The following is a 23,032-nucleotide window of genomic DNA, read 5'->3' on the forward strand; positions in this document are numbered from 1 at the left end:
GTATCTTCTTTAATCCTATCTCAGTGACAGCTACACCTGGTGGATTGCCCCACATTCCCAATAAAGCATTCCTGCATGCCTTATAACTTATCACTTTATTAGAGATAACTTTTTCCACTATGTTGAGACAATCGACTTTGAATTCTAGCTCCCCTAGTTTGTTGAGACTGATAACTTTTCCTTCTATAGAGTCTATGTCTAACTTTACCTTCACTTGCTATTGCTTATCTCTTGCATGTTCTATGTCTGTGTCTTGCTATTGGTATGGAAGTCTATGTAAGAGTATGAGCTTAGTTCGGGTTATGAGATCAGTTCGGATTATAAGACTAGTTAGGTTGTTAGTAATACTAAAGATAAGTGATTGTTAAAGTAGTTAGATTATTGGTATAAATGAGGATTGGTGATAACTCCATATTAGAGAAGAACCTGATATTCAATAAGAACTCTCCTATTGAGAGAGAATTTTCTCTTATTGAAAATTTTCTCTTAGACCATGAACTTCAACCTAAAATGCTAATTTTAGGTTGGCAAGGTTTCTTCCAAATGTTTTGATTCCTTAAGAGTTAATATTCAAAATCGTCCCTGAAAGATACCTCGATCTCCATTTCAGTCTCCAAAAGAAAAAGTTAACCAAAACAATCCCCGAAAGATATGCGAGTTATTCAAGTTCGTCCTTCCGTCATCTCCTTCGATGATTTGGCTAACGTTCGCTGACGTGTGATGTTAACTGCCACCGTGGCAGATGCCTACGTGTGCCCTGCTATTGCTGACAAGGTAACTATGTTAAAACAGTTCAAATCAATCCCTTAGTGTTTGAACCTTAATCCTAAATTCGACGATAAATAAGTCGCGTTCAACAACCAGAGGACCATATGCCTGGGTAGACCTTGAAATTGTTGGTTTGCAGTGAGGATGGAGGCAGGAAATGGAGGTCGTAGTGGTGGTGTGTCATTTCCGTCGAACGGCAGTAATGGTTCCAGCGCTTCAATGCGAACCAGGAGAAAAACTCATGGGGAATCATGTTTCTGTGGGTTGAAGGATGTGATAAAAAAATCTGGGACAACAGAGAACTCAGATAGACTATTCCATGAATGTCCAAGGTACCGGGTGAGTGTTGTGGAAAAAGCTAAAGGTTTTCCATCTTGTTTTCTGTTGTTGGGTATTTTTCAATTTTTTGTTTTCTGATTTTTGAATTTGCAGAAGGGCAGTCACTGCAATTACTTTAAGTGGGTCGATGATGATGACTATCAAGGGGTGACTGAAGGTGGAACAAAGAAAGATTATCAGACTGATTTGCAGGTTGAAAGTGACTATGATGAATGGAGGTTGAAGGTGGCATGGAGACTGGGCAGCTTGGAAGCTGAAGTTAAAGCATTGAAACTGCTAATAATTTTCATGTTTGTGGTAGTTGTCATTAATGTGATCCTTTGTTGTTTGTTATGTAGTTCCAAGTAAACTAAATTCTGTTGATATGTCATGGTGTAATAAATTGAATGGCTTGAATGAGAATAGATGTTTCCATTTGGTTTTTTAAGATTAAGACCAAACTATCCATCAAATGTTCCAAACTAATTAGAATCACTGTTACAGTAAGATATATTAAGCCATGAATAGAATCAGTAATCGAAGTACTCTTAAGCCTTGTGTTGCCACAGAAGGCTAAATGTCACATTGTCTTAAGGATAAATACCATAGCAAATTCATAAGGTTTTACATGAGGATACAAAGATGAAAAGAAGGCTAGACCAAAATAAAAAGGCAGAATACAACTTTCAATTACACAGATAACCACAATGTTTATAATGGAACTTCAATTGCCTTGTGCAAAAAACATAAAGTACCCCCACACAGAAAAAAGGGCTTCATTGTTGGTTTGTTAGGCTGTAAGGTTGGTCTATTGGGCTGAGAGGTTTGCTTCTTGGACTGAGGAACCATTGTTGTGGGCATCTTGGCAGGTTGAGAACTACACTTCTTAGCTTGGGAAGATTTCTTCTGTTTCAAGCTTTTTGCTTCGACATTCACTAGATCCTCCTCCATGTTGTCTACTATACAAGGCTGTGAAATACAATTCTCAAGGTAGAGATTGATTACATATTGGTTTCTCCTACAATCCTTGCACATTGCAAGTAAGTCTGCATCTGTGACTAACCTTCTTAACCCGGATGAAAGAGGAACTCCAGGATCTTTTCACCAACAGTTTCCAGCTTCAATGTAACCTAACTCCTTATAGTAACCCCTTACAAAGAACACATCAAGCGTGTACATCCATCAACACCTCTGTATTATCAGGTTCATATATCATGTCTCCTTCCACATTCCTTTAAACAATCCACTATGGTGAAACATAAAAGTCATCGGAGGACCTTCCATCTACAATAACAAAAACGAAAATACCCTTAGCCCACAGATTGTCACTAGCTATTCTCAATCATAAGAAAACAAATCCTAACCCCAAAATGAACATGCAACAACGAAAAAGAACCATCATTAAAATGAAACACCCATAACCAAAAATTATCATAATGGCAGTCAAAGTAAAGTATTCTGACACACTCAAAATCTTCAAGAACAGTCACACAAACCCTTAGCCACCCCAAACTCCTGCCTTAAATCAGAGGAAAACATACAGCACACCACTAGGAAGACATCATGCCACAAAATGACTCAAAAAACATGAAAAAGCTTTCAGCCTTACCTCTAACCGTCGTGATTGCTTCTTCTGCAATCAATGTTGCTCCAAGAGACGATGAACTCTGTTTTCAGTAGCGATACCTAGTCTGCTTTAATCGTCAACCAACACTAACAAAGGTTGATGGCGTGGTTCAAATGCAAGGTGAAACGCTTAGGGCATAGCTTGAGGGAGACAAAACATTTTGGAGCCAAACATAGAGAGATAGTTGTTATGAGATGTGGTGAGACTTTGCAACATTTTGAATCTCTTCTGCACACAAAACGACGACGCATCAGGGCTAGGAGGGCATTCAATCAAAACTGCATCGTTTTCCTTGTCTGCCACGGTGGCAGTTAACGTCACACGTCAGCGAACGTTAGTTAACTCAGCGAAGGAGATGACGGAAGGACGAACGTGAATAACTCGCATATCTTTGGGGGACTATTTTGATTAACTTTATCTTTCAGATGGAGATCGAGGTATCTTTCAAAGATGATTTTGACTATTAACTCTATTTCTTAATTGGTACAAACATCTTGGACCAATTTCAGCTGCTTTTTTGACAAGGTTATTATTACTATATCTTTATTTTATATTTTTTTTTGGACCAAGATGAGTACACACCGTTACAATGGTGGGCTTCAATATGTGGGCCTTTTTATGAAAATTTGACTTAGGAATTACTTTTGCTAACATTTTTTTTTTTTGACTTTTTTGCTAGCGTTTCTTACGAAAAACAGTTTACTAGTTACTTACGAAAGTCTTTAGATGTGAAAACTTGTTCAGACCAAAAACGGTGAAAATAACTGTGCAATCAGATACTGACAAAAACTCCTGACAAACAAAAAAAAAAAGATTTTTCTGACAAAAAATCGCAGGGAGCATTCAGAATTTCAGATATACATATATTCAGGTAATAAAACTACCTAAAAAAAAACTTTCTCAATATATTAAGGCCATGATTATAAAATTTGCAATAGTATCAGTAAAAATGTAATTATGTAACACAAAAATGAATTTGATTAGTAGGAGTAATAAACTGTGCAAAGAAACAAGTAATAATAATATTAAATTAAATTAAATTAATAATAGCGTGGAGTGAACCTCCGTTTACCAAAAACCACAACACATCGAACTCGTCAACAACCTATGCCGCAACAAACATTACAACAAAATTCCCGTAATCTTTCGCTTTCACTTCTAATTTGATTATTGATTTGTACAACGTAAGCTTCGCATTCTCTTTCAAAAACTAAGCTTGTCTAAAGCACCCTTGTTTGTTGTTTGCTTCCAAATTTTGCATTCTTTGGTCACCAATTGAGTAGTTAATCTTTCATTTTCTTCTATCTGATCAACGTTGGGTTCTACCCCTTTTGACTCCTCTTCAAGCAACCCCCTTTCTATTGATTTTTTTGTTCCTTAAGTTAATTACTATGTTGAGTACTGGGTTATTCCCTTTGATTCGCTCTAATCAGCTTCAGCTCAGAACTGGGTCGTTGAATTTGAGTTGAAAAGCTTCTCTTTTCGACATCTCGGGAATGAGATTTGACATGGTTCCCAGTGAAAGATTCAAGCTTTGTATAAGAATTGCATTTGGGTGGTGGATTTTTCTACTGTTTCTTCCCTCTGTGACTGGTCTCAGACCCTTACGGGAAAGAACTCGTTCTTGGGGCGATGAGGTTTGCTTCTATCTTGATTCTTGAATGTCTGGAAAATTTGAGGATGTATATTGTAAATTTTACCCAAAAAAGTTGTCTTTTAGTTTTTAGTGTTGATCATTTACTGTCAAGCTGTGAGGGGTTGCTATAGCTGCTATTCTGCTGTTTGAAAGTAGAAACTAGAAATAAATTCATAGTGTAGTGTTCTTGCAATAATGATGCTGTAAATATGGAACCATGTGGTTTAAGGAAGATGATAAAGGTATTTGAACATATTGTAAGTAGTGCTAAAGTAGTGCATAATTTATTTAGTGAGAGAATTCAACAAACTTATACATTCCACACTTTACTTATAATTGGAGGGCATTGCTATAATACATGGCTAGTTTTATGCTCAATTTCCATGGATTATTGTAGAATGCTCTTTTAACAATCAGCAATCATAACTGTCAACGGGCATTTGCAGGGTTATTTCTTTTTGTCCAAACATTTCTTTGCTTCCGAAGTGTTGCAGTTTCAAACATTTTTAGAACCTGTGGTAGAAGTAGCTGAAAAACATTGTGCCGTCTAATTGAAAACAAACTAGATCATTTGCAAATAAGTTTATAGAAAAATGTACATGACTTTGTCATGTGGTTTTTACTGATTTGTTAGTAGTAATTAGTAACATCCAAGGACATGATCACAGACCATAGCTTTTTGACTTTATTGATATTTAACTTCCCTAAACACTGGATTATCATTAGAAATTATTTTACTTGATAAATTGTGATTTATGTGATTGAGGCAAAATCTTAATGGAGAAGAACTCAACAAATTTCATTTTCTTATTGCTTCTCCCAGTGGCTTACAAGAAAAGATGAGACTGATAGTGGTCCATTTTCACAATGGAACATAACTGGAACTTATAGAGGTTTGTATTCTTTAAGAAGCTTGAGTCAATTTTTTTTTTTTTCGTGTTCGTAGCTTGCTGTTGTCTTGAGGTTGCGGTTTGGTCTGCTGTTCTAAAGTTTAATATGTCCATTTGTATAGTTGAAGTACTGCTTTTAGGAGACAGTTTGACCTTTTTTAACGAGTTGACACTTTCATGGAGTAGAATGTTTTCTTTGAAGACAAAACGGTCTAAATGCTAATCATAAGCTTCTTATCTTTTGGCTTAAGTTACTTTAAATACATTTTTTACTAACTATTCTCGGGCAGATAATATATGGGAAAGGGGGGCAGCACCTAGGTATAGGCTAAGATGTTTCCATGAATTATCAAAATGAACTTATGGCATTTGGACAGATCATGTAATTTAAAAAGGTTTTGTTCTTCACTTCGAATAGTGTGAGTTATAATACTTGGTTCATTTACAACGGTGTGTTTGTTTGTAAAGTCTGAGACTGTTTTTGTATATTGACCTCGTTAATGCAGGGAGTTGGAAGTTTTCAGATGCCGCAAATGGCTCTTCCAGATTTCCAGACATCAGAAAAACAACTGGTAATTCTGTAATTGAATTAGTTAGTACACCAACGAAGATAACTGGAGTACATTACGTTCAGGTGAGAATTGAAATATACATTTCACAGAAATTCAGCTATCGTAACTCATATAGCTTCTTAATTGTTCTATCATGTGCCATATACCGAATAGCTAATTAACAAACATATTCATGCTTTTTCCTCAGGGGGTTATTATATTCCATGATGTGTTTGACAATGAATATAATGTTGGTGGTGCCCAGATCAGAGTGGAAGGTGTATATATATGGCCTTTTAGACAGCTTCGAATGGTAGCCAACAGGTGATTTTCATAATATAAATGTCTACTCAAGTTTACATATTAATCGTGCAAGTTGGCGAATGTTATCATGCTTGTTTATATTTAGAATTTCACCTTGAATATGTTCTTTAATGCTCTGTTGTATTTGCAAAGAAATGCCTAAAATGTCCTTACTCTTTTGAATATGCTCAAGAGTTTCTTTCCTACTATTGCAGTGGAAAAGAGGGAGAATTGAATCAGGATGGAGATTATATTTTATCCAATCCATACCATCTGGTAACCATCATTTTTTTATGTATCCTTGATGTTTACATTTTGTATATTTTTTGTAGAATACCTCCTCCCCCCCCCCCCTTGTAGCTTTAAATATTTTCTCTTATTAACTAGTAGATCACTATGGAGAATTTCTTACACTCCAAGTTCCTTGTACTTTCCTTCTCTTCATCTTAACAAATTTTCTCTTTTATTTATTTATTTTTAAAAAAGTGAGCATCCAAAGTAATTATCTGCTACATGTATTATACACAGCTTGGAGTTTTCTCATCTCAGGTACTGCAAGATTCTTCCCGAGATAAGATGTGGAGAAAGAAACATTGTAATTTATCTCCCATACTAATACACTGAAGGAATTTCCCATAATTTTGTGGTATTATTGACTTGCTATTCTTTTTCTCTGCTGCAGCTCCAATGCATGACATGGAGAAACATTGTAATATTGAAATTGCTGCACAGCTTTCACGCTTACCATCAACCAAAAATGGTACTTTCCCCGGCATTTCAATACTTATTGACTTCCTCACAATAAAAATATTTAACATTAATATCTTCCTTTTGGTGCTCTTCCATTCTAATATAACCAATTCCGGATATTACATGTTCAGTAGGAAAAGAATTGTTTGTACATTGCACAATGAGTTTTCCTCATTTTGTTTTTATCCATTGAGATCATTCTTTTTATTGATAATGATTATATTTTTGTATATTTTTTACCGGATGATTTACCATGTGCTTATATTATTTCCTATAGAAGGAGAACATGATCGTTTTCACCTCGAAGGTTTGATGGAGAGTCCCTCCACGGATGATGATGGGGACTGTTTCTCACCTTTACTGTTAAATACAACTTCTGTCAACATTGAGGTGTACTATAACAAAGCAGTGAACTATACCTTGATGGTTACTTTTGTATCCTTCAATCATGGATATTCTTACAGCATTATTATTTGTTGTTGTTCATAACCCTGTTAGTTCCTTAACGTACATATATCAGGTTTCTTTCTTGCAAGTTCTTCTACTGATTCGTCAAATGGAGCATAGCAGCACTCAATCTGTAAGAATTTACTTTTATTTGAGATTTCATATGCCATGGATTTATAAAATGGAATTAATATGTAAATCTTCAATTTGGATGTATGTATCAGATACTATTTATTTCGTGATTTCATAGTAATCTGTGAATATGATTTTGATATTTCCGCAGGGAGCTGCTAAGGTTTCAATATTGTTAATTGGCCAGCAGGCGATAATGGATGCTTATCTTTGCCTTTTACATCTGACTGCAGGAATACTAGTTGGTAAAATTGAGATTTCACAACTTGAAACTGATGAATGAGAATGACCCACAAAATGCAGTGTTATGTTTTTATTGATTTTTATATGCTATTACCATTGTTGCAATAGAGCGGACTTGAGTCATTGATTATCTTATTTTGTAGTATTTATCAGATTCTCATTTTAATAATTATAGCTGCTGCCTGAAATGCAGAATCCTTGTTTAATGCTTTTGCAACTGCTGCATTTTTCAAGTTCGTCGTCTTTTCAATATTTGAGATGAGATATCTCCTCACCATCTGGAAGGCAAATAGGCCTTTGAGTAGCGGAGAAGGTTGGGAGGCAATGAGGCGCGAACTTTCCGTCTTATATAGCCGTTTCTGTAAGTATTCATTTAGAATGAAACGTTTGAGAACTGCTAGGAGATCATCAGAATTTATTGTTTTTGGTCATCACTTAGCCATCAACTCAATTCTTTTAGTCTAGTAATCCAACAACATATTTTATTTCATACTTTTAAATATTGATGACTAACTGATGGCCAAAAACAATAAATTATGATAGCCTTCTAGCATTGCTCGTGAAGAAATAGTGCCTGCATGATAAAGAATTCATTGTATGATGTGGCCGGATTTTAATGGTTTCACTTTCTCTGCAGATGGAATCCTGTTAGGAGGCATTCTCCTCATGTACGAGTTCCATCACCATTTGAGACCTATTCTTCTTCTTATATACTCCTTTTGGATACCTCAGATAATCACCAACGTTATCCGTGACTCGCGCAAGCCGCTGCATCCTCATTATATCCTTGGGATATCTGTTACTCGCTTAGCAATCCCGCTATATGTTTTTGGTTGCCCAAACAACTTCATGCGCATACAGCCGGACAAGAGCTGGTGTGTTTCGTTGGCTGCATTTATTGGCCTTCAAGCTTCAGTTCTTCTTCTTCAGCATTATCTCGGCTCACGGTGGTTCATCCCTCGCCAGGTTAGGCCAACTGTCTTCTTGTTGCTTTATGACCACTTACACATTCAGATGATTTCATCAAATTCTTCTGATCATGAGCACGACTCTGCGGCGAAGATGGCAATATCCAAACTCTCACTATTGTGATCTGTGGAACACTTGCATGAATCTTTTCTCTATCTTTGTTTCTTTCATGATTCGCAGATACTACCTGAGAAGTACAGCTATTATAGGAGGTTTAATCAAGATCCAAGACACGCTATGGATTGTGTTATTTGCATGACATCCATTGATCTTAATCAACGGTCTAATGATTGCATGGTATGTCAATATAAACTTAAACCTTTGTTAAACTCGAATTAAGAACTACAATCTGGATTTAAGCCTAATGTGCAGACTATTACACAGGTGACACCTTGTGATCATTTCTTTCACTCTGGTTGTCTGCAAAGATGGATGGACATAAAGATGGAGTGCCCAACTTGCCGGCGCTCGCTACCGCCTGCATAAAGTGATTTTTCGTGGCTTATTTCAATAGGACCAACAACTGACCCTGTTCAACTTGATAGATACTTCTGGAGTTCTGGTAACATGCTTAGGCCGTAGTTACATCCAACTTCTTTACATTGTTTTGCTTTCAATATTAGGTGGCAGAAGTGAAGGTTTATTAAGTTTTATTTTTGTTACACCAACACCCCATGTGAGCTAACTACGATTGCCTCACATGGGTTTTATGTTAACCCTTTCTTTTTCTTATAGAAATTTTGTAACTTGATTTTTCCACCATATTCCAGATGCTGTGAGTATGGTTTATGTAAAGAAAAATGTTAAGCTACCAACATTTTATTAGATCAAATGCAAAATAAATCCAAAAAAGGTATTAATCTTCTAACGTTTTTCTTTAAGGTGCAAAAGAAAAGACAAAATTGTAATTTTACCTTTTAACACGAAATGTAATCTTTATTCTTTTTGTCATTTGTGATTCCCATTCTAACTTCCTAAAATAGATTGCACCGTTGCACATTAGTGAAAATATTTGTTAGTTTCTCTTTCTTTATCTTTTTCATGTGGCACCAACACTTTCGTACTATATTAAGATACATTGATCCAAAAAATATATGAAAAATTGATAGTGATAAATAACAAAGAACAGAGAACTTACCTTCAATGGAACACAAGTGAACAGGAGTCTTCAATTATTTCAACCAAAATGGTCATCATAACCACTCAAGCTACAAGCTCCAGACATGTACCCACAAACAATTTAAAAAAAACTATGGTTTCTAAATATCCGAGTCTATAAACTCTGAGAAAGCTCAAATAGTTATTATTTATTTTCAGCATGAATGAGATTCAACATACTGTCCCATATAGTTTCTTTCATCATTATCTGTATATCTTAGCCTCCACCACCAGAACCATATTTCTTTCCAAACAAGAGGAGCTGTAGCTTGTCATAGCCGGCAAGCACACCGGCACCTGCAACAGCACGCAATATGTTTGCACCGGCACCTTTGAAGAGTGACTTAGCACCCTCTTTGGCGATGATCTGCTTGAATGCATCCACAGAGCCGCTGTATTTCACGGCTTCTCCGGATGTCATCATCATTCTTCTACGAACAGTATCAATTGGGTAAGAGGCCAAGCCAGCACCTATTGTGATCCCCCAACCCAAAAAGAAACTTGCAAAGAAACTATCCTGTTAACAAGTACAAAGTTATAGTAAGTAAAAAGCATTGTATGAGTAGTCTAGGATACTATGTCAATTCATTTTTTTCACTGTAGCTACTCACATGAAATTGTCTTCCCGTAAAGATGATAGGTGAAAATCGTTAAATGACACGTTTGATTAAATTGTTATTTAATAATTCTCAACCATAATCTTCACATAAAAGACAATTTCATGAGATTAGTTACCTTTTTCTACAAGTTACAACATACTAGATTTGAAATTCAGATTTTGCACGAACCTGCAAGCCATCGACCAGAACCACTGGTTTCAAAGAATCATACATTCCGAAATAGAGACCACGATACACAACAATCCCAACACAAGAGATGGTGAATCCGCGATAAAGGCCAGTGATACCATCGGATTTAATGGTTTTGGTGTAAACATCAATCAAGCCATTGAACTGCCTTTGACCACCCTGCTTAGCAGCAACCTTGGCATCATTGGCCAAACGAGTTCTGGCAAAGTCCAAAGAATAAACAAACAAGAGGGAAGAAGCTCCGGCAGCCCCACCAGATGCCAAGTTCCCAGCAAACCATTTCCAATAGCCATCTCTGTCTTTCTTGAAGTTGAAGAGCTTCTTAAAATAATCCTTGAAAGCAAAGTTCAGCGCCTGCAGAGAAATGAAAACATAATACAGAATTGGAAAAGTATAGGCAAATAATGAAAATACTAAACAATGTGAACAATGGATATATTGGATGTTCATTTTATTATGTGTGTGGATGATTATTTTAATATTAAGATTTAGGTGGGTAATTTAAAAGTGTAGTGTGTTTTTATTTGATTGGTGGTTCTTCATATTGTTCAAAAAAGTCATTGGTTAGCTAGCATAACCCGACAGAATTTTTTCAAACAAGAGTAAAATTTGTTTCATCTCATCTCTGCCCATAAAATTCACATCTATAATTCAAAACATAAATGTGAATTCTTTTATTTATGCTAATGATGATAATAACAAACTCGAGATATAACTCAAATGGCATAATCTCCCCATACTCACCTAGAGGTCACGGGCACATGTGACATATCACATACAAATTTTACATTTTAAAATAAAGAGGAGGGAATAAAGAACCTGAGTAGGGAAGTATCTGATAACATTAGCAGTGTTTCCTCTCCAAAGTGAAAGCATCCCTTCATCCTTAATAGTTCTAGCAAAACAATCACCAATTCCCTTGTACGGATGAGACAACCGACCAGTCTTGAGCATCTCATCCTGGTTCTGAATTAGCAGCTTAACTCTCTCGATCGGCGCGGCCGCAGTCTTAGACACAGCAGCAGACACTCCTCCCATCAGAAAATCCACTATGAAAGAAGTAGTAGCTCCTCCTTTCTCCGCCGGAGAGTAAGCTGTGACCGGCGATACCATCGGGGTCACGGCCACAAAGCCATTGAGGTAAATGCCACTGCTGGAAGAGTTTCTTGAGTGAAATCCAGTGGCAAGCTTGGACACAAGAAAAGATCCTCCACCTAGCTTCTGTGATATTGATGGATGCTGCATCATATAAGGTCCACCCTCCATGATTTCTGTTTACACTGTGACCTATCAACAATTCAAATCACAAATCATATAACAAATTCAAATAATGATAACGGCTCTGTTCAAATAATAATAGTGTTTAAACTATACTCTTTTTCTAGTCTCGTAATGCTTATGCCATATATCATATACATAAATTTAGATTAAGTTGATCTAGCATGATGAATTTTTAGTACAAATCAAAGGTAGGATCCTATTATGTAAATCAATTAATCAAACCACCAGCTAGCTAGTTATCTATGTAACGAACTAAGTAGTAACTAATTAACGCGGGAAAATCGTGAAAAGAAAAGAAACAACGAAAAATATTATTAGAAATATATAGTAAGGTTGAGTAACAGAATCTGGTACTTGATTTACAATACAAGGAAAATGGAGGAAGTGTTGTTACACGAAAACGGTTCCGAACTTGGAAGGGACTCGAACTAGCTGAGACAACTCACTTAAGTGTCTGTAAACGTGGGACTTGGGAGAACCAACACAGCACCGGAACGAGCCACGTAAGGCTGTTATTTAATGACAATTTTGCCCATTTCTTTATTCCTTTTCTCCGACATGTCCCCACCTATCACCTAACAGACGAAAAGTTCAGGCCGTTCACGAAACTTCGGACTTTGGAGACCAAAGCCAAAGTGCACTTTAATTTAATCTTCAGCTGACACCTATAACATAAGGCTTTTTTTTTTTTTTTTTTTTTTTAAAAAGAAAAGTTTAATTAACGAGAGTCATTTAAAGAAAGACATCTAAAATATCTTTTTTAAAAATATTTTTTGATAATCAAACTGTGTTCTTTTGTCTTGATGATTATAATAATACTCTAGTGCAAGAAGAGCTCCTATGGTTCCAAAAGTCCAGAGAGCAGTGGGTAAGGTTTGGGGATAGGAATACAAGATTCTTTCATATTCAAACTCTTGCGCGAAGGAAGCATAATAAGATTCATGGCCTTTTTCTCAAGGATGGAGTGTGGAAAACTGATCCAGAGGTTCTGAGTCAAGAAGCAGAGTCTTTCTATAAAAGCTTATTCTGTCATTTGGATGATGTTGATTTGGGTTGCCTTGGTGATGTGCCTCTTCCTTCTCTGAATGAGGAAGCTTGCAATAATCTTACGGCACCAGTTACTATGGAGGAAGTCAAAACAGCTGTTTTTCACATGAACTCTTTTAAAGCTCCAGGTCCGGATGGGTTTCAAGCTTTCTTCTTCAAAGAATATTGGGAGATCATTGGTCTTGATGTTTGGAAGATGGTTAAGCAGGCATTCTCCGGTGTTACTCTTGATCCGAGAATGTTGGAGACTTTACTGGTTCTCATTCCAAAGGTTGAATCACCGGTATCTATGAAAGATTTCAGGCCGATTAATCTCTGCAATGTAGTTTACAAGATCATCACGAAGGTCCTTGTTAATAGGCTTCGTCCTCATCTTGCGGAGATTATTGGCTCGCTTCAAGGAGGATTTATTCCGGGACGAGGAACTCCTGACAACATCATTATTGCTCAAGAAGTCCTCCACTTTATGAAGAAGACTAAATCAAAGAAAGGCACACTGGCCTTTAAGATTGATCTGGAGAAAGCTTATGACAGAGTTGACTGGAGGTTTTTAGCTCATACCCTTAAGAGCTTTGGTTTTCCTATTCCTACACTTAATTTGATTATGAATTGTGTCACTGCTTCTTCCTTATCTATTCTTTGGAATGGGAGTCGTCTGAATGGCTTTACTCCTAGCCGAGGTCTTAGACAAGGAGACCCTATGTCACCCTATCTTTTTGTGTTGTGTATGGAGCGACTGGCATGCTTTATTAGTCATCAGGTTGATTTGGGCTTGTGGGAGCCGGTTGCTATTTCTAGAGGGGGACCAAGAATATCCCATTTAATGTTTGCGGATGACTTGCTTCTATTCTGTAAAGCTACAAAGAGACAAGTGCAAAATGTGATGTTGGTTTTAGAGACTTTTTGCAAAGCATCTGGGATGAAGATTAATGTGGAGAAGTCTAAAGCGCTTTGCTCCAAGAATGTCTCTGCAACAAGGAAAGAGGTTTTCACTGGGGTATCCTCTATCAGATTTGTCCAGGATTTGGGCAAGTATCTTGAGTTACCCTTAGCCATTCTAGGGTGACTCGTTCAGCTTTCAATGATGTCCTTGATAAGATTCGGAGTAGGCTAGCAAGCTGGAAAGGGAGTTTACTCAATCGGGCTGGTAGACTCTGCTTGGTTAATTCTGTTGCCGCTGCTATTCCCACGTACCAGATGCAGGTCTCTATTTTTCCCAAAGGAATCATTAGTAAATTGGAGTCTATGATGAGGAATTTTCTTTGGAAAGGACAAGTTGATGGAAGAGGATTGAATCTTGTTAGTTGGAAGGTACTGGTTACTCCAAAAAAATATGGAGGTTTGGGGATTAGAGATCCTTATTGTGTAAATATTGCTCTTCTTGGGAAGCTAGTTTGGACTTTTTTCCAGCAGCCAAACAAGCTATGGGTCCAATTATTGGATGCCAAATACCGATCATCTCTATATGACTGTTTTAGTTATCCTAAGAACAAGGACTCTCCCATTTGGAGGTGTCTTTGCAAGGCTTGGAAAGTGTTGAAGGATGGGTTTGCTTGGTGTATTGGAGATTTGAACCAGAATTTTTGGTTTTCTAGCTGGAGGAGAGAAGGACGGTTATCTAATGAGATGGATTATGTCCACATTTCTGATTCGAATCTCCGGATACAGGATATTTGGTCGGTTGGTAGGTGGCATTTGGATACTCTTTATTCTCCTTTATCTCAAAATCTGAAAGATAATATTCTCTCTTACAATCCAGATGAACAAGCAGGTCTGGAAGTGGGTTGGTATTGGAGTGGGTCTGCTGCCAAAGTCTATGACTCACGCAATGGTTACTTGTGGTTGTGTAAGCAGCTGTTTGGTTGGGAGGAGAGGGAGAATTGGCTTTGGCTTTGGCGTCAGCTTGTTCCGGAAAAGCATAAGTTTTTGGCTTGGTTGTGTCTTAAGGAGGCTCTTCCTACTGCAAGTTTTCGCTTTAGAAGAGGGATGTCGTCATCGGATAGGTGTCCAAGATGTCTTTCTAGCCAGGAATCGGTTATACATTGTATTCGGGATTGTCCAAAAGCTCAGCTTGTCTGGCAAAGGTTGGATATTCCTTGTCATCCTTTGGATTTGAAGAACTGGTTCTTGTATCATAGCAGAGAGCACCCGTTCAAGTTCTTTTCGGGACTTTGGTGGATATGGCGAGCAAGGAATAACGACATCTTTAATCCCCACGAAACTTGGCCTCCGGAAAAAGTCATTTGTCTGGCATTAACTTCAGAAAAGGAGCTTAGAAATATTTTTGAATTACAACGTATGTCCCTTCCCTCTACTCTAAATGGTTTTTGGAATCCCCCATCCATTGGTACTTTTAAGATTAATTGTGATGCTAGTTATTTTGGTTCGGGTGATAGTGTTGGTTTTGCTTGTGTTATTAGAGATTGTAATGGGAGCTGGCAAAGGGGGTGTTTGGGAATGATTGAGAGTAATAGTATTCTTCAAGGAGAATTGTTTGCTATTTGGAGAGGATATCTCTTAGCTTGGGATGTGGGTCAACGAGATGTTATTTGTGAGACAGATTGTGTGGAAGCATTTAATCTTGTTACTCAAGATGGTTTTGGGTTTATTGATCCACTGGTGCTCAAAATAAGAGATATCATGCATTGGAATTGGCGTGTTGACTTTCGTTTGATTATGAGAGATGCAAACACGGTGGCAGATACTATGGCAAAGATGGCGATGAAGTTACAACTTTCGCATGTGGAGCTTCTTTCACCTTGGGAGGAGTTTAAGAGTAGTCTTAAACGGGACTGTCCCTCTATTTAAGCAGTTCCTTGTTTTGTTTCTTTTGTTTTTCTTTGTTTAATTTATTTCAGTCACCAAAAACTGTGTTCTTTTGTTAAAATTAGACTAGACAAATTAATTTGACTAAAAAAATAATGAATTAAATCTTGAACGGTCTAAATTAATATTATTTTTTTATAGAAAATAACTATAATATCCTTATTATAGAAAATGACTTTTATATATAGAAAATGACTTTTATATATATATATATATTAATTTTGAGAATCTTAAATTCTAGCCCTTTATTTCTCTGTGGTCATAGGATTAGGATTTAGATTTTTCAAAAAAAATATATATATATATATATATATATATAAATAAGTATTTTAGTCATTTTCTATAATAAAGGTATTGTAGTATTTTTTATAAAAATTAATATTACTTTAGATTAGTTCAAAATTTGATTTATTATTTTTCGGTCAAATTAATTTGTCCAGCCTAATTTTGATAAAAATAACACGGTTTAATCGATTATATGTATTAAATTTTAATTACTAAAAGATATTTTTAAAAAAAGACGTTTTAGACCTCTTTATCTGAGTGGCTCCGTTAATTAATTTGTGGTTGCTAAGGCTGCATACGGATCGGATTGGATATAGCCTATAATTCTATCTGATCCGTACTGTACTCATCGGATACGATATCTGCAATTTTTCAGGTTGGATCCGATCGGATCGGATATCGAGTATATCCGCATAATTAAAAAAAAAATACTATTTTAAAGCCCTGTTTAGCTGTTTTTACAAAAAAATGTCCAGAAAATTCATTTTTTCATCTGTTTAAACCTATTTACTCATAAAATATTATCAATAAAAGTTCTCTTGAATAACAAAAAAATAATAATAATAACACAAGATCTAAGTTTAATTATTCAAAGTTAAAGTACAAAATAAAAAATTAAAAACAAGAAACTATGCTATTTATATGAGACATGCGGATATGCAGATCGGATCTGCGGATATCACTGCCAAATCCGCAATCCGATCCTAGTATAAATCGGATCTTATCCGATCTGATGGCTCTACGGATCGGATAATATATATCCGCAAAATTTGGATCGGATACGGATAATTACCACGGATATGCGGATATTATCCGATCCATGTGCAGCCCTAGTGGTTGCTTACTTTGTGTATGTAGACCAGGGAATAGAAATAACAATTAATTTCTGTCAATTAATCTAACACTGGTCAGTCTACAAATCTACATCCTTTTTTTTTGGACGGGGTTGGGTTGAAAAACCAAACCAAACCAAGACCCAAGTATAGAATAACAAACATAACTCCTAATTCTAGCTCCTTAACTACCCAATTGAATTACTTTTCGTCCCCTGTAACCACACTACCATAAGAAAACACATTTGACGCTAAATTATGTGACCAAATCAATAAATATGGATCTGCTTCGAGGAGTAAAAGCACGGTACAAGGTGCGCAACAATCCAGAGCGGGGACGATCCAGAGCGGAAAAATCGGGGGAGCTGCAACTACTCTGATCTGAGTTTGAGTAGAAAACAGAAAGCGACATTAGAGACGACTGTGAAATCCATCACTGAACTGTCTCAGACATGGCACCACTGATGATGGAAAGGTAAACCCAGCTTCTCATTTCTAATTATCTCTGCAATCTGTTTGGGTGGGTTAGATGGCCAGTGTTTGGTTAGTTGATTTTGCAATTTCAGAGATACCAAGGTGTGAGCTAACATGTTCCCTTCTAGAGGAATCCAAGAAAAATCATAGTTTGGGAGTCTCTGCTGGATAGCTTTAATGTCTTGAATTATTGGTTCTACTTACCAGAAGGTATTTTCTTCTTTGATTACTTGAATTAGTCGTAAGCAGACATATTTAATGGTTGCATTCTCAATTTTGAGATTTTCTATTAAAATGATTGCTTCTCTCATGGCAGTTGCTTCTGCAAGGATGCTGGAGTTCATTTGGATTTTTGAAGCTGTCCCTCTCATGAGGGCTCCATTGCAATCTCTTATCGCTACTACTACACTTTCTAATTTGGTGTCATTGGAGAAGGCTGCATCCGTGTTCAATTTGAGCCAATTTTGTGGAGGGGCTCTCCAGATTATAGGTACCGTCCTTCTCCTATTTGGTTCTTTGGTGCTATTATTTTCCTTCTCTGTTACCTTGAAATATTCCAGTTCAAGATTTTTTGCATAGTTGATAGTAGACTCTGGATTAGGCTCTGTGTTTTGAAAAAATTTTTCATTTCTTATTTTTCAAATTGCCCACATTGTGAAACCAATTCGACTCCACGTTTGATTTGCTCATGTTTTGCTTCCTTGGTTGCATTTTCTGAACATTTCTTGTAACCACATCCCGACTGAGCTTACGCTTTTTTTTGTTGGTGTGCATTGAGCTTGCGAGCCAAACCATACCGCTTTTGTCCATTCATATAGAAGTAGATCATGTTCGGTAGTCTCTTCCTCCTGCAGACAAATAGGACATAGATTACAGTTAGTTATCTTTTTTTTAAATCAAATTGACTTTTACCGGAAGGATATTGTGGGTTGTCCGCCATAGGAACATCTTTATCTTTTGGAGAATTCTCATATTCCAAATTCCTAGCCAAAGATCTTCCAAAGGTGTACTTGTTGAGGGCCTGTCTTTGGAGTATTTTTCCTGTTCTTCTTTTTTTACTATATGATATCCATCTTTAACAATGTAGTTGCCATCTTATCGATACGGCCAAATTAAATTGTCTTGTCTTGCTATTCTGCTGATAGGAGTTTTGATGATTTTTTCGGCTATGACTGGGGGAAAGGAATTTTTAATTTTTGCTTGGTCTCACTCTTTTGAACTTGAGATTAAATCCTCCACTCTTAAGTCTTCATTGTTTTCTTTGTCAAGTGGTTGATTCAAGCCATATATCCAATTGTCCCTCCACACTTTGACTTTTTTCCTTGGCCTATGTTCCATTTAGCTTTGCTCTTTAACAAATCTCTCCCCTGTAGAATGCTATTCCATATTCAAGACCCTCTTTAGTGACTTTGAGCTTCCCAGAACTCACAGTTAGGAAAGTATAAGGCTTTCAGAATTCTCATCCAGATAGCTTCTGAATTTTTTATAATTCTCCATACTTGCGTAGTCAGTTGTGCTGTGTTTTGGTGATGAAAGTCCTTGAACCCTAATCCTCCCTCTTTTTTACTTGTGCAAAGCTTTGTCCAAGCACTCCAGTGTATTTCTTTTTCCTTTCCTTGACCTTTTCACCAGAGTTTAGCCACTTTAGCACTTAATTTACTACAGAATGACTTAGGAAACTTTAATATGCTCATGGCTTACGTTGGTGTCGCTTCAATAACAGCCTTGATGAGCACTTCCTTCTCGGCCTAATTCAAAAGATTCTCTTTCCACCCTTCAATTTTTTCGTCCACCTTCTCCATCATCCAATCCAAGGACTTGCTTTTTGATCTTTTCCATTGTGCTGGTAACCCTAAGTATTTTCCAGGTTTGTCCCAAGTTGGGATATTGAGGATCTCCTCTATGTTGACTTTGGTTTGGAATGGGATCTGATTATCGAAGGTAATTCCAGATTTCTCTAAGTTGATCACTGATAAACCCATATTTTATGATATATATTGTGCTCAATCCAAGAGATTTATTCAATTCTTCACCCACTTATTCATGTAAATTTCATGGTTTTACTTTTCCTTCCTTATTATGTGATATATGTGAAATACATGTTTCTTATGCTTTGAAATTATTTATTTCTAATTACCCTTTATTACCATTCGATGCCGTAATTTGTGTGTTGAGAAGTTTCAGATCTTCTAAGGCAGGAATGACTTAAAGGATGGAAAGGAAACATACAAAAAAGGAAAGAAAGCACAAAATGGAGTTTTTGAAGAAACTGGCAGCGACACGAACGCATGGACGACGCGGCCGCATGCCCAGTGCGAAAAGGCAGCGACGCGAACGCGTGACTGACGCGGATGCGTGCCATGAGCAGAACACAGATGACGCGTACGCATGACCGAAGCGAACGCGTGACAAGGAAAACTCCAGATGACGCGACCGTGTGAATCACGCGGACGCATGACAGACGCCACGCACCAGAAATTACAGAAAACGCTCCCAGCGATTTCTGAAACCCTTTTTGGCCCAGATCCAAGTCTAGAAGGCACAGATTAGAAGTTATGAAGTGGGAGAATGCATCCATTCATGAGAGATCTCTAATTATTCACTTTTCATAGTTTATATGTAGTTTTTAGAGAGAGAGGTTCTCTCCTCTCTCTTAGGTTTTAGGATTAGGATTTCTTGTTATTTCAATTTAGTATTCCGACTCTTTATCAGGTTCAATATTCCTTTTGCTTTATATTTCTCTTTTGCTTTCAGATCTTTTAAAGCTTTCTCTTAATTACTTTTGTTGCCAATTTGGCTTATGAACCATTCATGTTTAGATTCGAATTTCTATTTAATATAATTTGAGGTATTTCAGTTTATGATTGCTTTCTTTTATTTATGTTACTGTTGCTTCCAATCTGAAGACATTTTTATTCGAGTAAGTTTACTTTTCCCCTTTTGGCCTTGGTTAAGTAATTGGTAACTCATGAGTTATCAAACTCAACGTGATTGATAATTGTTGTCTTTGCTAATTGAATTGAACTTTAATAACTCCAGTCCTTTCTTAGGAATTGACCAGGACCTGAGGATCAAACTAATTGGTCTACTTGACCTTCCTTTGCTTTAGTAAAGGCTAACTAAGTGGGATTAAAACTCAATTCTCATCACCATTGATAAGGATAACTAGGATAGGACTTCCAAATTCCCATACCTTGCCAAGAGTTTATTTTACAGTTATTTATTTATTTTATTTGTCATTTAAATTACTTGTTCCTTACTTTCAAAATCCCAATTTACAAAACTCATAACCAATAATAAGAACATACCTCCCTGCAGTTCCTTGAGAAGACGACCCGATGTTTAAATACTTCGGTTATCAATTTTAAAAGGGGTTTGTTACTTGTGACAACCAAAACGTTTGTAAGAAAGGACTTTTGTTGGTTTAGAAGCTATACTTGCAACGGGAATTTATTCTGAATTCTAGACCACGCAAAAGTTCTCTCTTCAAAATGGCGCCGTTGCCGGGAAACTGCAAACGTGTGCCTTATTATTGGTTATTGTAAATATTTTTTCTTTTATTTGTTTATTTGTTTTTGTTTTTACCTTTTTTTATTTTTTTTATTAGCTACTATGAATTCTCACCCCTCTCGCTTTGAGTTTGGTTATAATATTGTTGAAGGGAACGGAAGTTATAGCAGGAACATGCATCAAGGTCAGAGAAATCAAAGATGGATGGAGCCAAGAGGATTTGATCAACCCTTTAGGCAACAACACCCTCCAAGATATCATGGACAAAGACCATTCTACAATGCACACCAAGTTGATAGATACGGTGGACAACCTTGTAACTACCAACAAGCCCCACCCTGTGCCTATAGACCATCCTCTCAACATAACTTTGAACCACCACACTCACAAGCTCCTTTTCACCATTCACCACCATACGATCCTTATTTACCCCAATTCCAATCCAATTACTCCCAAACACCACCACTTCCCTATGTACCATGTCCAAATCCATCACCTTGAGAATCACAGGCTCGCCTCAAGGAAACAGTAGACCAACTTCATACAACCCTTCATCAGCTGGAGCAAGCAATACATCAATTATCTTCCAGATGTTTAGACCCTCAAGGAACTCCAATAGCTTTATGTGGAGAATCTAATGACGAACGTAGCATGAAGGAGACACTAGAAACCCCAGTGGGCAGTAATGAGCATAACTTTGTTCTGGAACAATTGGAGGAAGCTCAAATTATCCAAGAAGAAGAAGTACTGATTGAAGATTTAGGAGATGCTGAACCTCCATGGGAATCCAGAGTTGTGAAAAATTCCGTCAAGGACGTTACAATTAATGCTAAGGAGGGTAGTGCACAACCCCCAAAGCAGGTATTTCATGAAGAACTAGATGGAATAACCCAAGACGCACGTTTCCTTGATGATAGTCTCAAGTCAAGTTCTCCTAGTAATGAACTTGCATCCGCAAGTGAATTCTCTGAGATTGAAGAACCTTATCCAAGTGAATACGAAGATGATGTGGAAGTAGATTTTTCTCAACCTCCAATTTATGACTTGAGTGATGCAGAAGATGTCGAAGACTTTGATCAAGACGTGGTTGCATTTGAAGAAGTTTGCAAGGAAGTGGAGGAATTCGCAGAAGATTACAAGGGAGTAGAACTTACAGAACCACTGGAAACACCTATCCCAAGGCCATTACCACCCAATACAAGCTTCAAGTGGGTACAATCCTTAACCTTTAACTTTATTTTTCCACTTGAATATGGTTTGCTTGAAACAGATGGCCAGCTTAGAGCTCTCTGCGGCTTTAAGAGTAAGAGGGAAATGGCTCGTACTCAGAGCTGGTGCACAAGGTTCAATAAGGTTCCACGCCTCAATTCGAAGTGCACGGATTGGTATCATGTTCAATCGAACGGATCTCGGAAAATGTTTGGTCATCTTGGTGAGAATCTAATTTCTAAACCGCCCGGATGGAAAAATATAGATCAAGACGAAGGTGGATTTAAAAGCAAAGTTTGGGATCCTGGAAAATATTCTGATATTCGTCACCCCGGAAGCCTGAACATCTGTTTGAAGCTGCTCAGAAGCTTTACATGCCTAGTTTGGGACCCCAGAGGCTGTTGGCATTCCAAACATTGGTGGAGATTTCTGGATGAATTTAAGCATAAGCCACCATAACAGAAAGCTCATCCAATGTCCAACTTAAGGACTTTAACTAAAAGTGCTAGGTGGGAGACAACCCACCATGGTATGGTCGTTTCTTTTTCAATTTTTTATTTCATACTATTTGATTTTATGTTATATTATTTTTATTGAACCTGGATGTTATTCATAGCATTTGCATTAGCATTGCATACTGCATAATTGCATACTTGCATATATAAAAAAAAAGAGGAAGGCGTGCGACGCGATCGCATCGCTAAAGCGTTCGCGTCAGTTGCGAAAAACTCCTCCCACGCGTCCGCATCAATCACGCAAACGCGTGATCTGGAAATCGGCGTAAAAATCCAACGCCCAGAAATCTGGGCTGGAATCGTACGGCTGTTGTGCGTTTAGCACAAAACGGCCCACGCATTCGCGTCCCTGACGCGAACGCGACACTTGCAAAACACCCATCCCAGGCGAAAGCGTGAGCGACGCATTCGCGTCGTGTGGATTGCACAACACCCCAAAGGAGACAGAGAG

General features: G+C 37.2%; 2 protein-coding genes across 5 annotated transcripts; one reads left to right on the plus strand and one right to left on the minus strand.

The window, feature by feature from the left end:
• Positions 1–3,766: 3,766 nt before the first annotated feature.
• On the plus strand, positions 3,767–9,502 carry LOC107612360 (transmembrane E3 ubiquitin-protein ligase FLY2). The gene is made up of 14 exons (XM_016314107.3): positions 3,767–4,350; positions 5,173–5,242; positions 5,746–5,873; positions 5,999–6,114; positions 6,309–6,369; positions 6,622–6,688; positions 6,776–6,853; positions 7,121–7,278; positions 7,364–7,423; positions 7,574–7,667; positions 7,859–8,026; positions 8,303–8,631; positions 8,815–8,931; positions 9,019–9,502. Exons 1-14 carry the CDS (start codon positions 4,210–4,212, stop codon positions 9,118–9,120), a joined length of 1,689 nt encoding a protein of 562 aa, XP_016169593.1. The 5' UTR covers positions 3,767–4,209; the 3' UTR covers positions 9,121–9,502.
• A 248-nt stretch (positions 9,503–9,750) lies between these two features.
• On the minus strand, positions 9,751–12,396 carry LOC107612361 (ADP/ATP translocase 1, mitochondrial). Of its 4 annotated transcripts, none has more exons than XM_016314111.3 (4): positions 12,277–12,396; positions 11,421–11,888; positions 10,581–10,955; positions 9,751–10,309 (listed from the first exon to the last, which is right to left on the minus strand). In XM_016314111.3, the coding sequence occupies exons 2-4, from the start codon at positions 11,865–11,867 to the stop codon at positions 10,010–10,012; spliced, it is 1,122 nt and encodes a 373-aa protein (XP_016169597.1). In that variant the 5' UTR covers positions 11,868–11,888; positions 12,277–12,396; the 3' UTR covers positions 9,751–10,009. The 4 variants fall into 4 exon arrangements, with proteins under 4 accessions (XP_016169597.1, XP_016169596.1, XP_016169594.1 ...); XM_016314110.3 differs by having other exon boundaries at positions 12,251–12,368; XM_016314108.3 differs by having other exon boundaries at positions 12,237–12,356.
• Between the last annotated feature and the right edge of the window lie 10,636 nt (positions 12,397–23,032).

The sequence above is a fragment of the Arachis ipaensis genome, chromosome B8 (assembly GCF_059453495.1).
Source record: "Arachis ipaensis isolate K30076 ecotype BB chromosome B8, ASM5945349v1, whole genome shotgun sequence".
Classification (NCBI taxonomy): domain Eukaryota; kingdom Viridiplantae; phylum Streptophyta; class Magnoliopsida; order Fabales; family Fabaceae; genus Arachis; species Arachis ipaensis.

Bases quoted from the DNA above. Each gene is read 5' to 3' on its own strand.
- LOC107612360 (XM_016314107.3), top strand. From the start codon at position 4,210: ATGAGATTTGACATGGTTCCCAGTGAAAGATTCAAGCTTTGTATAAGA. The intron at 5,243-5,745 runs GTTTGTATTCTT...TCGTTAATGCAG, and splicing joins CATAACTGGAACTTATAGAG to GGAGTTGGAAGTTTTCAGAT. The intron at 8,027-8,302 runs GTAAGTATTCAT...CTTTCTCTGCAG, and splicing joins CGTCTTATATAGCCGTTTCT to ATGGAATCCTGTTAGGAGGC.
- LOC107612361 (XM_016314111.3), bottom strand. From the start codon at position 11,867: ATGGAGGGTGGACCTTATATGATGCAGCATCCATCAATATCACAGAAG. The intron at 10,956-11,420 runs GTTCTTTATTCC...ATTTCTCTGCAG, and splicing joins TCAGATACTTCCCTACTCAG to GCGCTGAACTTTGCTTTCAA. The intron at 10,310-10,580 runs GTTCGTGCAAAA...ACTTGTTAACAG, and splicing joins TTCTGGTCGATGGCTTGCAG to GATAGTTTCTTTGCAAGTTT.